This window comes from Panthera tigris, chromosome B2 (genome assembly GCF_018350195.1).
Source record: "Panthera tigris isolate Pti1 chromosome B2, P.tigris_Pti1_mat1.1, whole genome shotgun sequence".
NCBI lineage: Eukaryota > Metazoa > Chordata > Mammalia > Carnivora > Felidae > Panthera > Panthera tigris.
The window spans coordinates 31720573-31732406 of NC_056664.1; the positions used below are offsets into that span (position 1 = coordinate 31720573).

The 11834-nt window shown below is 48.9% G+C and overlaps 1 protein-coding gene across 1 annotated transcript; it reads right to left on the reverse strand.

Moving 5' to 3' along the window:
- Positions 1 to 563: 563 nt before the first annotated feature.
- TAP2 (transporter 2, ATP binding cassette subfamily B member) lies at positions 564 to 11616 on the reverse strand. The gene is made up of 12 exons (XM_007093252.3): positions 11421 to 11616; positions 10287 to 10784; positions 10083 to 10197; positions 8421 to 8551; positions 7919 to 8124; positions 4937 to 5134; positions 4328 to 4456; positions 2767 to 2955; positions 2443 to 2616; positions 1871 to 2030; positions 1375 to 1511; positions 564 to 1028 (listed from the first exon to the last, which is right to left on the reverse strand). Exons 2-12 carry the CDS (start codon positions 10774 to 10776, stop codon positions 849 to 851), a joined length of 2109 nt encoding a protein of 702 aa, XP_007093314.3. The 5' UTR covers positions 10777 to 10784; positions 11421 to 11616; the 3' UTR covers positions 564 to 848.
- Between the last annotated feature and the right edge of the window lie 218 nt (positions 11617 to 11834).

The window sequence follows — 11834 nt, forward strand, 5'->3', positions numbered from 1 at the left end:
TTGGAAGTTATTCAATCTCTTTGAGACTGTTTCCTCATCTGTAAGATGGGGATAATAACAACCAATCTCATAGGGTTGAGAGGAAAAGGACTAAATATGATAATACCTGAAAAACATTTAGCATAGTTCTTATTCATATTAAAACTCTAATAAATGGTAGATATTATCAAATGTCTTATTAACACTGTTAATTAGGGAACTGTGCTCTACTCCCACCCCATACTCTACAGACATCAGTGAGAATGGGGAAAGATACAGAGAGGCAACCTGGTGAATATTTATGTCATATTGGCTAATATTTATCTGAAAGAACAGATAAGACACTGATAGGATAGCTGGCAAAGTAGTAGCTATAGTTACCTCTGGAAAGTGAAACAAGGGTTAGTTTTACGAATATGTGCCATCTACGTAATAAGAAAACAATTTTTTTGTAATTTGACTTTATTTTTTATTTTTTAAAATTTACATCCAAATTAGTATATGGTGAAGCAATGATTTCAGGAGTAGATTCCTTAATGCTCCTTTACCCATTTAGCCCATCCCCCCTCCCGCAACCCCTCCAGCAACCCTCAGTTTGTTCTCCATATTTATGAGTCTCTTTTAATAAGAAAACAATTTTTAAATAGATGTATTATATCACAATACACGACTCAGCACCAGGGAAATGGTCACAGATAACACCCCCCCACCCACTGCCAGCCGCAATAAGAGCACACGTGGTCCAAACTTCCAGCATGCCTCCCAGACTCCAGGAATGACTACCCAGAGACACGAGCCCAGGGAAACTGAAAGCACGAGCTGCTCTGGGTCACGGAGGTGGCCATGAGAGGGCTTGGTGTCCTGGGGCCTCAGTCCTCCAGTTGTGTCTGCAGCAGACGGGAATAGAGGTCCTGCCCCTCGGCGAGCTGAGTGTGCTCCAGCAGCTCTCCCTGCCTGAGCACCAGGATCTGGTCCGCACTCTGCACCGTCTGCAGCCTGTGCGCGATCACCAGCACCGTTCGGTCCCCGCGGGATCTCCAGTCCTGCAGCTGAAGGGGGAGGGTCACAACACCTCAGAAAGGTAAGAACGGGGTGGGCACCACGTCCCCAGTGGGCACCATCTCTTGTGGCACAGGGTGAAGAAAGCATGAAAGACCAGAAAGGTGGAATGAGTGCAAGATAAACTGCCCTTCCCGCTCAGCTGTCCCACTGCAGGAGGCGGATAGAAAAGGGAGCTGTGGAGAAAGAGGGGGTGTTCCCACACCCGGAATTCTCCATTCCATTCCCCACCCCCTGAAAAGGCACAGAGACTCATCCGCCCAATTCTGCATAGACTGGTCCTTCAAACGTGCCTCCTCAGGTCCCACTGTCCTGCCCTCCCACACCAGTACTTACAGACTGCTCACACTGGACGTCCAGGGCACTGGTGGCTTCATCCAGGATGAGGACTTGTGGGTCCCGCACAAGGGCCCGGGCGATGGCCAGACATTGTTTCTGTCCCACAGCCAACTGATTCCCTTTCTCCCCTACATCTGAAGAAATGGAGAAATACCCTTCTTCAGACACCAGTGGCCACAACAACATCCTCCTCAGGAGCAGGGGCAAGTGTACAACTGGTATTTCCCCTCGCACGCATCAGGGGGTATGAGAGCCGGTGTGAGGACCTGTGGGGGCTGCCCTCACAGAGGGAGCACGCTTCATAGAGGGAGCACTACTCCCACCGGCTGTTGGGAACAAAGATTCCCGGACAGGACGGGCAACTAAAGAACTCCTGGTGTTGGGGAAGGAGAAGTCGGAGCCAAGCAAAGGGCAAGGAAACACCAGACATGGACTTGCGGGGACACAACCCACACCCCCAAGAATCTCCAGTTTCTCTTCTGACCGAAGGTACCTGAATCCAGTCCATGCTCCATCTCCTGTATGAACCTGTCTGCACCGGCACCGCGGACAGCAGCCATCACCTTCTCATCACCGCAGCTCTTCAGCCCATAAGCAATGTTGTCCCTCACAGAACCCGAGAACAGCACAGGCTCCTGCCCAACCGAAGCCACCTGTGCAGAGGCGATGGGCGCAGAGGGCTGTGCGTAAACCCCCATGGCAGGGATCATCCTTACCTCCTCGTCTGCCTCCCTCAGAATGGACTCTTCATGGGGCACCTGGGTGGCTGTCGGTTAAGCATCTGACTCTTGATTTCAGCTCAGATCATGATCTCACAGTTCATAAGATCGAGGCCCGAGTTGGGCTCCACGTGACAACATGGAGCCTGCTTGGAATTCTCTCTCTCTCCTTCTCTCTGCCCTGCCCCCATTCACACACACACACTTGCTCTCTCTCCAAATAAATGAACTTAAAAAAGAAAAAAAACAACGGGCTCCTTGTGTTTCTTCCACGGATCTCCCATGCTATCTGCACATGGTTCTTCCCTCCTATCTTCTCCCAACCCTCTTCTTCCTCCCCACCCACCTGCTGGTGCAGATAGCAGTGTTCATACTGGGAGACGGGCCTCCCGTCCAGCAGCACCTGCCCTTTAGTGGGCTGATACAGATTCTGCAGCAGGGCAGCCACGGTGCTCTTCCCAGACCCATTGGGTCCCACCAGTGCAGTCATCTGACCAGGATGTAGGGTGAACGTCAGCCCCTAGAAAAGTCAGGAAACAGTTAGAGGCTTGCCTCCAGACCCTCCCCTTCTCTTTCTATCAGAGGTAAGATCAACTTCTGAGAGGCAAATGGTCTACAGGCCTCACCCCCTGGGAGCGAGGGGTCCAGGTTCCCTCCCCCTTTCAGACACCTTGAGCACAGGCTGGTCAGGGCAATTGGGATATGCAAAAGAGACATCTTGGAATTCCACAAGCCCCTGCAGAGTGGAAGGCGCCAGCGTCCCCAAAGGAGGCATATTTGGCTCTCGGTCCAGGTATTGGAAAACTTTCTCAGCAGCCCCTATGTTGCAGACCATATCTCCACACATGTATACCAGGGCCTGGAAAACAGAAAGGGAGGGGTCAGCTAATCAAACGTAGCTTCCCCAGACGCCAAATCCCCAGCTCCTCACACACTCCCCTGCGACACCCTGGCCAAGTCTCTCCTCCCCTCATCCAAAAAGGATCCCCTAGGGATACCTGGGTGGCTCAGTGTGTTAAGCGTCTTCAGCTCAAGTCATGATCTCGCGATTCGTGAATTCGAGCCCCACGTCAGGCTCTGTGCTGACAGCTCAGAGCCTGGAGCCTGCTTCAGACTCCGTGTCTCCCTCTCTCTGCCCCTCCCCTGTTCACGTTCTGTCTCTCTCTTTCTCTCTCAAAAATGAATAAACTTAAAAAAATTTTTTTAAAAAAGGATTCCCTACCTTCAAATGTATAATTTAGATGGAATTTAAAGGCAACCCAAAACCCCACTTCTGCCAATTCACAACGTAAAGGATGGAGAGGTCCACACTCCTCCCATATGGCACTATTTCTATCCCCAGACCCTTCCTATCACTGTTCTGTATCATTTGGGCACACTCTGCCTTGTCTAACTAGATAGATAGGGAGCTCCTGAAAAGCAGGCACGGTGCCCACCTCATCTTTACAGCCACCAGGGTACCTAGCCCAATTCTCCATACATGTAAGATGTTTCACAAACATCTAGGAAAATTATACAATAAAGATCAAGACCAAGTAACTAATTATTTTTTGAAAACCAGTAAATATTGGGAAAGAACTAAATGCTATTTTGCCTTTCCTACTCAACCTGTACCACTGGGTAACCAAAGAGCAGATGAGGGGAAGTCTCCCTGCATAGGCTAGTAAATGGAGGAAGGGGAATGTGTCCCTGTTTTGCAAATCCTAATAATTCAAGGGGTCTAGGCACTGAGCATTCATGGCTGACGCCCCCACACATATACACAAGAGAGAGATAAATGGAGTACATACACATATGTTACCTGTATGAAACCACTGTAGTGCATGAATTTGAAGAATTACTGTGACTTTTTTTTTTTTTTTTTTTGGTGTGATGAGGGCTTTGTGACCAGATTTTGTAAATATAGAGATATTTAGAGATACGTACTAAAGCATTTACAGATAAAACTATATCTTCAATTTGCCTCAAAATAATATGGGTGGGGGTACAGAGGAGACAGACTGGCCATGAGTTGAGAATTTTAAAGTAGGTGATGGGTACATGCAGATTCATTACAGTTTATCTTTTTTTTTTTTTTTTTGCATATGTTTGAAATTCTCCATAACACAATGAGTTGGGGGTTGTTTTGTTTTGTTTTGTATTTTTAAGGGCAGCAGATAAAGCCGAAGGCCCAGAGGCCAGAGAGGAAAGAAAACAGGGGGACAAACAGTATGCACAGGTTCCTGACTCACATGCACATGCTTGGCCGCCACCTCCTGGTAGAGCAGAAAGGAGAGCAGTGCACCCTGGGTGAGGTCCCCAGCCAGAATCTGCTGCAGTCCACGGTACAGCATCAGTGCCTGCATTCCCAAACTCAGCATCTGGAAGGTGAAAAGAAAGGCACTGAGAGGGGCACCTCAGTGGCTCAGTCCGTTAAGTGTCAGATTCTTGATTTTGGCTCAGGTCATGATCTCGCGGTTTGTAAGTTCGAGCCTCGCATTGGGCTCCATGCTGACAGTGCAGAGCCTGCTTGGGATGTTCTCTCTCTGCCCTTCCCCTGCTCCCTGATCATGCGCTCTCTCCCTCTTCTCTCTCTCTCCTCTCTCTCTCTCTCAAAATAAATAAACTTAAAAAAAGAGAAAGGCACTGAGAAAGAGCCCACATTCTTTGCCCTCCCCACTCCTACCACATTGAACAGCAGAGACCCCAGGATGAGCTGGAAGTTTCCCATTGCTTTCCTTGCCCCTACCTAGGTCCTACCCCCCACCCCCCACCTTTCCTCACTCCCCCACACCCCCAGCCCCCTTGACCCCCACCCCCCTCACTTCTCCCCTCCATCCCCTGCCATGCAGCCTTCTCACCCTCCGAAAGAGCCCATAGAGGGTACGTTCCAGGTCTCGTTGCCACCACAGCTGCCGGCATCGCTCCAGGGCCTCCTTATAGAGACAGATCTCCAGATCCTCGGCCCCAAAACTGCGCACAGTCTGCAGCCCTCCAACTGCCTCCCGCACCACCTGCCCTGCTTTTGCCACTGCGTTCTGGATCTCCTGGAGCACTGCCTGGAAAAGGAGGGCAGGGGATATGAGGGGCTGACTTGGGAGAAGATAGGACACCCCCAGGTCTCATTCCTGCCCTTGGGATGCTCTGCTGATCTACCTAAAAATATCAAACTGTCCTCTTTCACTCTTCTTCCATTTCTTTCCAGAAGGACTAATGAGAGTAGAGAGGGAGGGAACAAAATATTACCAAGCTCTCAGTGCTAGGTAATATGGGAGATACAGGCTATTTGTGTTCCTTCATTTAAGGTAATTCACACCAGTTTCAGTGTCTGAATGAAGAAAGAAGGGGTAGTTTTCCTAAAGGGTCACAGCTAGTCAACAAAAGGTGGGGATGTAACTCAAAATGGATCAAAAACCTAAACCACAGCTAAAACCATAAAACTCTTAGAAGAAAACATAGGGGCAAATCTTCAGGACACTAGATTTGGCGATGATTGCTTGGCTATGACACTTAAAGCACAAGCAACAAAAGAAAAAACAGATAAGTTGGTCTTCATCAAAATTAAAAACTTTCATGTATCAGAGGACTCCATCAACAGAGAGAAAAGGAAACCCACAGAATGGGACAAAACATTTCCAAATTATGTATCTGATAAGGGGCTAATCTCCAGAATATTGAAAGAACTCCTACGACTCAACAAGTAAAACACAATCCAATTTTTAAAATGAGCAAAGGACTTAAATAGACATTTCTCCACAAAATATATAAAAATAGCCAATAAGCACATGAAAAGATGCTCAACACCACTAATCATTAAGGAAATGCAAATCAAAACCATGGTGAGATATCACTTCATAACCATTAGGATGGCTCTTATTTTTTATTCTTTTTTTTATTTTTAATGCTTTTTATGTTATTTTTGAGACAGAGATAGAGACAGACAAAGCATGAGTGGGGGAGGGGCAGAGAGAGAGGAGGACATAGGATCCGAAGTAGGCTCCAGACTCTGAGCTGTGAGCACAGAGCCAGAGCCCGACATGGGGCTCGAACTCACGAACCATGAGATCATGACTTGAGCCAAAGTACTGAGCCAACCAGGCACCCCAGTCCTTATTTTTTTAAAAAGTGGTACATATATGTATACAACAGAATTTTATTCAGCCATAAAAAAGAAGAAAATCCCACGATTTGCGACAACATGGATGGAACTTGAGGGCATTGCACTAAGTGAAATGAGCTAGACAGAGTAAGACAAATACTCTGTGATGTCATTTATATGTGGAATCTAAAGAAAAAAAAATTTCACAGAAAAAGAGATCATCAGATCTGCAGTTACCAGAGACCGGAGGCAGGGGTGGCTCGGGTCATGATCTTGCGGTTTGTAGGTTCAATAAGGGATTGATTACAGGAAGGTGGTCAAAAGGTACAAACTTCCAGTTCTATGCTAAGTACTGGGGAATGTAATAAAGAAGAAACAAACAGAAGATAACAAGTGCCGGAGCAGGATGTGGAGAAACAGAAATCTTTGGGTATTGCCAGTGGGAACGTAAAATGGTACAGGCACTGTGAAAACCAGTATGGCGGCTCTTCAAAATATTAAATACAGAGGCACCATATGATCCAGTGATTCTACTGCTGGATATATGCCCAAAAGAACTGAATGCAGAGACTCGAACAGATATCTGCACACCCATGTTCACAGCAGCATTATTCACTATAGCCAAAAGGTGGAAGCTACCCAAGTGCCCAGCAACAGATAAACAAACTGTGGTCTACGCATCAATGGATGATTAGCCTTAAAGCGGAAGAAAATTCTGACACGTTCTACCACACAAATGAACCTGGAGGACATTACAGTAAATGAAATAAGCCATCACAAAAAGACAACTACTGTATGATCCCTCCTGTATGAGATACCTAGAGTAATCAAATTCATAGAGACAGAAAGTAGAATGGTCATTGCCAGGCGCTGGGAGGAGGGGAAATGGGGAGTTATCATCTACTAGGTACCGAGTTTCAGCTCGGGAAGATGAAGAAAGTTCTGGAGATGGAGGGTGGTGATGGTTGCACAGCAATGTGGAATGCACTTAATGCCACTGAAATGGCATAATTAAAAACAGTAAAAATGGTAATTTTACATTATATATACTTTACCACAATTTTTCTAAAAAGAGAGAAAGTGGAGCTGATATTCATACTCAGGACTTCCTGACTCCATGTTTCTACTTTTCTCTACACTCCATCCAAATTCCCTCCTCTAATTATAAAGGGGAAAATTCTATCTAAAACCCTCTAAGACAGCACTTTTAATCTTTTGTGGGGAAGGTATGTACAGACTCCTTTGAGAATCTGATAAGAAGTTATCCTCTCCCGGGGCGCCTGGGTGGCTCAGTCGGTTGAGTGTATGACTTCGGCTCAGGTCATGATCTCAAGGGTTTATGAGATTGAGCCCCATGTTGGGCTCTCTGCTGTCAGCATGGAGCCTGCTTCTGATCCTCTGTCCCCCCTGTCTGCTCTCTGTATGCTATTTAAAAATAAGTAAAATATTTTTTAAAAATTAAAAAAAAAGTTTATCCTCTCCCCAGAAAAATGCTCCCTCTCCTTCCTGTCTCCTTCTCTCTCTCTCTCTCTCTCTCTCTCTCTCTCTCTCTCTCTCAAACACACACACACACACACACACACACACACGTGCGCACACACATATGCACACACACATTTATATAAAGTCCCAGGGGTCAGGGCCCTTCTGAAGCCTGTCAGAACCGCTGCTCTTGGGGCTGAGAAGAGAAGACCTTTGGGAGAGCTTTCTTCTCCCCTGGGGATTCCCCAACAGCCACACATACCTGATGGCGGACATTGTACATCTTTTCACCAGCTATTACCAGAGGCATCTCGAGCAAAGAGAGGAGGGTGAGTCGAGGGGACAGGCTGATCATGAAGCAATACAGCCCCACCGTTTTGACCAGGCTTCGCAAGAGCACATTGGCATTAAAAGCAAGCCACTGGCTCAACATTTTGGTATCCGAGCTCAACCTTGAATTCAGTTCCCCTGGGGAGGACAGAGCCGGTGAGGAAATGGTGTGTAATGGAAGAGCTCCAGAGACACCCCCCCCCCGCCCCGACCCTCCCCATTGACACAGCCCCCTCATCCAAACACCCCCCTCAGTTGCAGAGAGACTGGTGGAAGCCACCCCACTACCCTGTCCCAAAGAGAGCACAGCAGCTCCTTGTGCGGCACAGCAGGTGGAGGCGGGAAGAGAAACTGTTTGGGGGCGGGGAGGGGTAGTGGTCACTGAGGGGCAAGAAATGTCCAGGGGAATCCCACACCTGGACTCCAGGCCCCACCTGTCTTAGTCTCCTGGAAGAAACTGAGGTCCTGGCGCAGAAGGGAGGAGAAAAGCTGCTCCCTGACCCGCACGTTGATACTGGACTGGGTGAAGGTGAAGATGCCTCCTCGGGAGCCTGCGCACAGTGAGCTGTGGGGTAGGGAGGAGAAAGGGGATGAACAGGAAAACAGATGCAGGGAAGGAGGAAATGAGTGAGGGAAGCAGAGGAGAAATCACGGAATGAAAAGAAATGCAAGGTTGGAGAAAGTGTACCACAAGAGGCAGAAGAGAAACAGAGAGGGAGACAAGGGGAGGGGCAGGAATAAACAGAGAAAGAAAAAACAGGTCATGGTGAGCTAGATATGGGAACAAAATCATAACACATACAAATCCATGAGCATTTCTGGGGTTCACTCCATGCAAGACACAAGGGAAAATTGTAACAGCAATGAAGAGATGTCATCAAGAGAAATAGCCTATGACTTGCTTTTGACCTGGCCTCCTTCGGTGCTGTCCCTCCAGCCTTCCCCTCTGTCTTGGTCTCTTTCCTCCCCACTCTGAAGTCTTTCTTCCTCGTCCCACATACTTTATTGTGGGAACCACAGCAATGAATTCCCTTGCCCTCCCATTCTCTGGAGCCCCAGAGTCATGCTGTTCCCTCATCTCTGCTGTCCCTGCTGTTGAGAATTCCTCTTAGACCAACCACTTTTCCAACAAAACTTAAAGGAAAAATGTGAAAGCACAGAAGCAAGTACTTCACAAAATATGGCTTCTAACACAAACCTAGTTACTCTGTTTAGAAGGCTGCTGGGGTCGTCAGATGTAAAATGAGGAGGGTTTGAACTCTGGAGATCACAGTGAGAATGGACAGAAAAGAGCCACAGGAAAAACACTTTGAAAGCAGAGAGTGATGGGGCTAGTGTCTGAACTTCAGAAAGCCATCAATGATACTGCTGCTTGGAGCCTAGGAAACTCATCATTTCATAAATGGGAATAAGAAGAGGAAGCCACTTTCAAGAAGACCAGGAGGGAGTATGATACATTTGGAGCTCTGGGTATGTGGAGTGTGAGATGAGAGTGGGTTATCCAATGGGAAGGACAAGGAGGCGACCGGATTATAAGATTGGGGCTGGGTGTAGAAATATGGATCCCGGAGTCACCTGCACAGATAAGCTGAGCTCGCCCAAGAGGAAAACGCTTTCTTAGAATCAAAGAACTGGGTCATGAGGAAAGACTATATTTGAGGGTCCAGAGAAGGAGAAAAATTCTCCAGAGGATATAGAGTGGATTGGGAAGTATAAAGGGAGTCTATAAAAGCTAACTGAAGAAAGAGATCAATAATAAGAGATTATTCAAATGTCAAATGCTACAAAGAAGCAAAGAGAATAGAGGACTGATTTAAAAAAAAAAAAAAAAGCAGTGGCTTGACCAATAAGTACTTTTGAGTAACTGGTTTCAGCAAAGGGCAGCAAGGATGGAATGCAAATAATAATGGGCAAATATGGTAAACGAAAGAAGGAGTGAATGGGTGTGTAAACTAGAATGGTGAATAAATAAACGCAGGCATATTTTAGTTTAACTATTTTATGCTTTGCGAACAAAAGGATATGAAAACAAAGTTAGGAAATGGAGGGTACCTGTAACGATGTGGGACTACCAAATGGACCCAAACATCACCTACCTCACAACGGATATGACGCACATGGAAAAGATGGCGCTGGCAAAGGCGTCAGGCTTGAAATCCCCTCCAAGGATGTCAATGACACGACCAGTATAGTAAGGGATCCATGTCTCCCCTGAAAGAGGTGTGAAGGAGAACATATGCATGTGCCGGCACCAAGGACCTTTGCCAACCCCCAATTCACGATGCCCTCTCCTGACTCACCCCATACGGCACCACCAAGGAAGATGAAGGCCAAAAGGAGAAAAGGCAGGTCTGGCCTGGAGAGCTTCAGCAGCTTCCACATCAAGTCTGTGTTGTTCTCCTGGCCCTGCTTCTCCTGGGCTCCTGGAGAGCTCAGCAGGGCCCACATTGCCCAGCTTAGCCCCACAGCCCCGTACTCCAACAGCAGCCAGCTCCAAGGGGCCGAAGCCACTCTGACTGGGGGAGCACTCAAGGCCCCTGGGACCAGGGCCCTCAGGGAGAGAAACAGCGGGACCACCAGGCAGAGAGGGGGCAGCAGTGTTCTCACCAATCCTAGCAGTCCTCCCACCTGTAGCAGCCACCAGAGCCCTCCGAGTCGCAGGGTCCCCTCCAGCCACAGGCCTGGAAGCCCTCGGGGAAACAGAGCCTCCAGAGTCCCCTGAAGCAGCCAGAGTAGAGCCAAGTCGGCCAGCAGCAGGAAGGCCCAGGGTCTCAGGCCACAGAAGCGCATGGTGCTATCTAGGGTGGAAGATGAGGAATTACAGAGGTGGGGTCCCAATCCTCGCCCTTAGCCTCACCATCCCGACTCTGCCCAACCCGCCCGTGGGCTTCTCATTTTACCCATCCCTACCCTGAAAGATCCCCTGGGTCCCCGGTGCCCATCAGTACGTCCCTCCTACCATACAAGGCATTCTGCCGAGCAGAGGGAGCCTCATCCTTTTTTTTTTTTTTAATTTTTTTTTAATGTTTGTTTATTTTTGAGAGAGAGCATGAGCAGGAGAGGGGCAGAGAGAGAGACAGACAGAATATGAAGCAGGCTCCAGGCTCTGAGCTGCCAGTACAGAGCCTGATGCGGGTCTTGAGCCCCTGGACCGCAAGATCATGACCTGAGCCTAAATCGGTCGCTTAAATGAGCCACCCAGGCGCCCCAGGAGCCTCATCCTTTAAAAAAACTTCCCGTGATCCCCGACCCCGACCCCTCCCCCCCCCCCCACCCTTCCGCCGCAGCCGAGTTCCGAAGAGCCGCCCTGCGGTCCCCGCCCGGCTCCCTCGCACTCCCCGGGGTCCAGGGGGACGGGCAGCAGGGGGCGCGGAGTGGGTGGCGGGTTGAGATGCGTCCGTTAGCGCTCCAGGCTTCCGGCCGCACGAACTCACCAGCGGCGGCTTCGGGACTGCAGTTCCGGAGGGCTTTCTGCTACGTGCTGAGCCCCGAGCTCTGAAACTCGCTCGCCCAGGCTCACCTTCGTTTCCCCCTTCTGTCTGCCCGCGACGCTCCTCGAGCTGGGGAGTCCCGGCGCCCGCCGCTTTCGCTTTCTCTTCCCCAGACCTACCCCCGGTTCCGGGCAGGGCCGCCAGCAGGGGACGCGCGACACCTGCCGACCGCGGAGCCCCAGTGTGGAGCCGAGCGAGCATTCGCCAAGCCTGGCAGTGAGCTTCCTGCCCTTAGCAACAGTTACTCTGGAACAGAACACTGTTGCAAGTGTTTTAAATTGTCATTAAGTAAAATAAAGCTATTTCAAGAGCTGAGATGTTTTGCCATTGGAGAACCACTAGATTTTCTCGCCTCAA

Coding starts and splice junctions, on each gene's coding strand:
- TAP2 (XM_007093252.3), bottom strand. CDS start 10,776: ATGCGCTTCTGTGGCCTGAGACCCTGGGCCTTCCTGCTGCTGGCCGAC. Junction 10,198..10,286: donor CCTTGGTGGTGCCGTATGGG/GTGAGTCAGGAG, acceptor CACCTCTTTCAG/GGGAGACATGGATCCCTTAC. Junction 1,512..1,870: donor GGAGCATGGACTGGATTCAG/GTACCTTCGGTC, acceptor CCATTTCTTCAG/ATGTAGGGGAGAAAGGGAAT.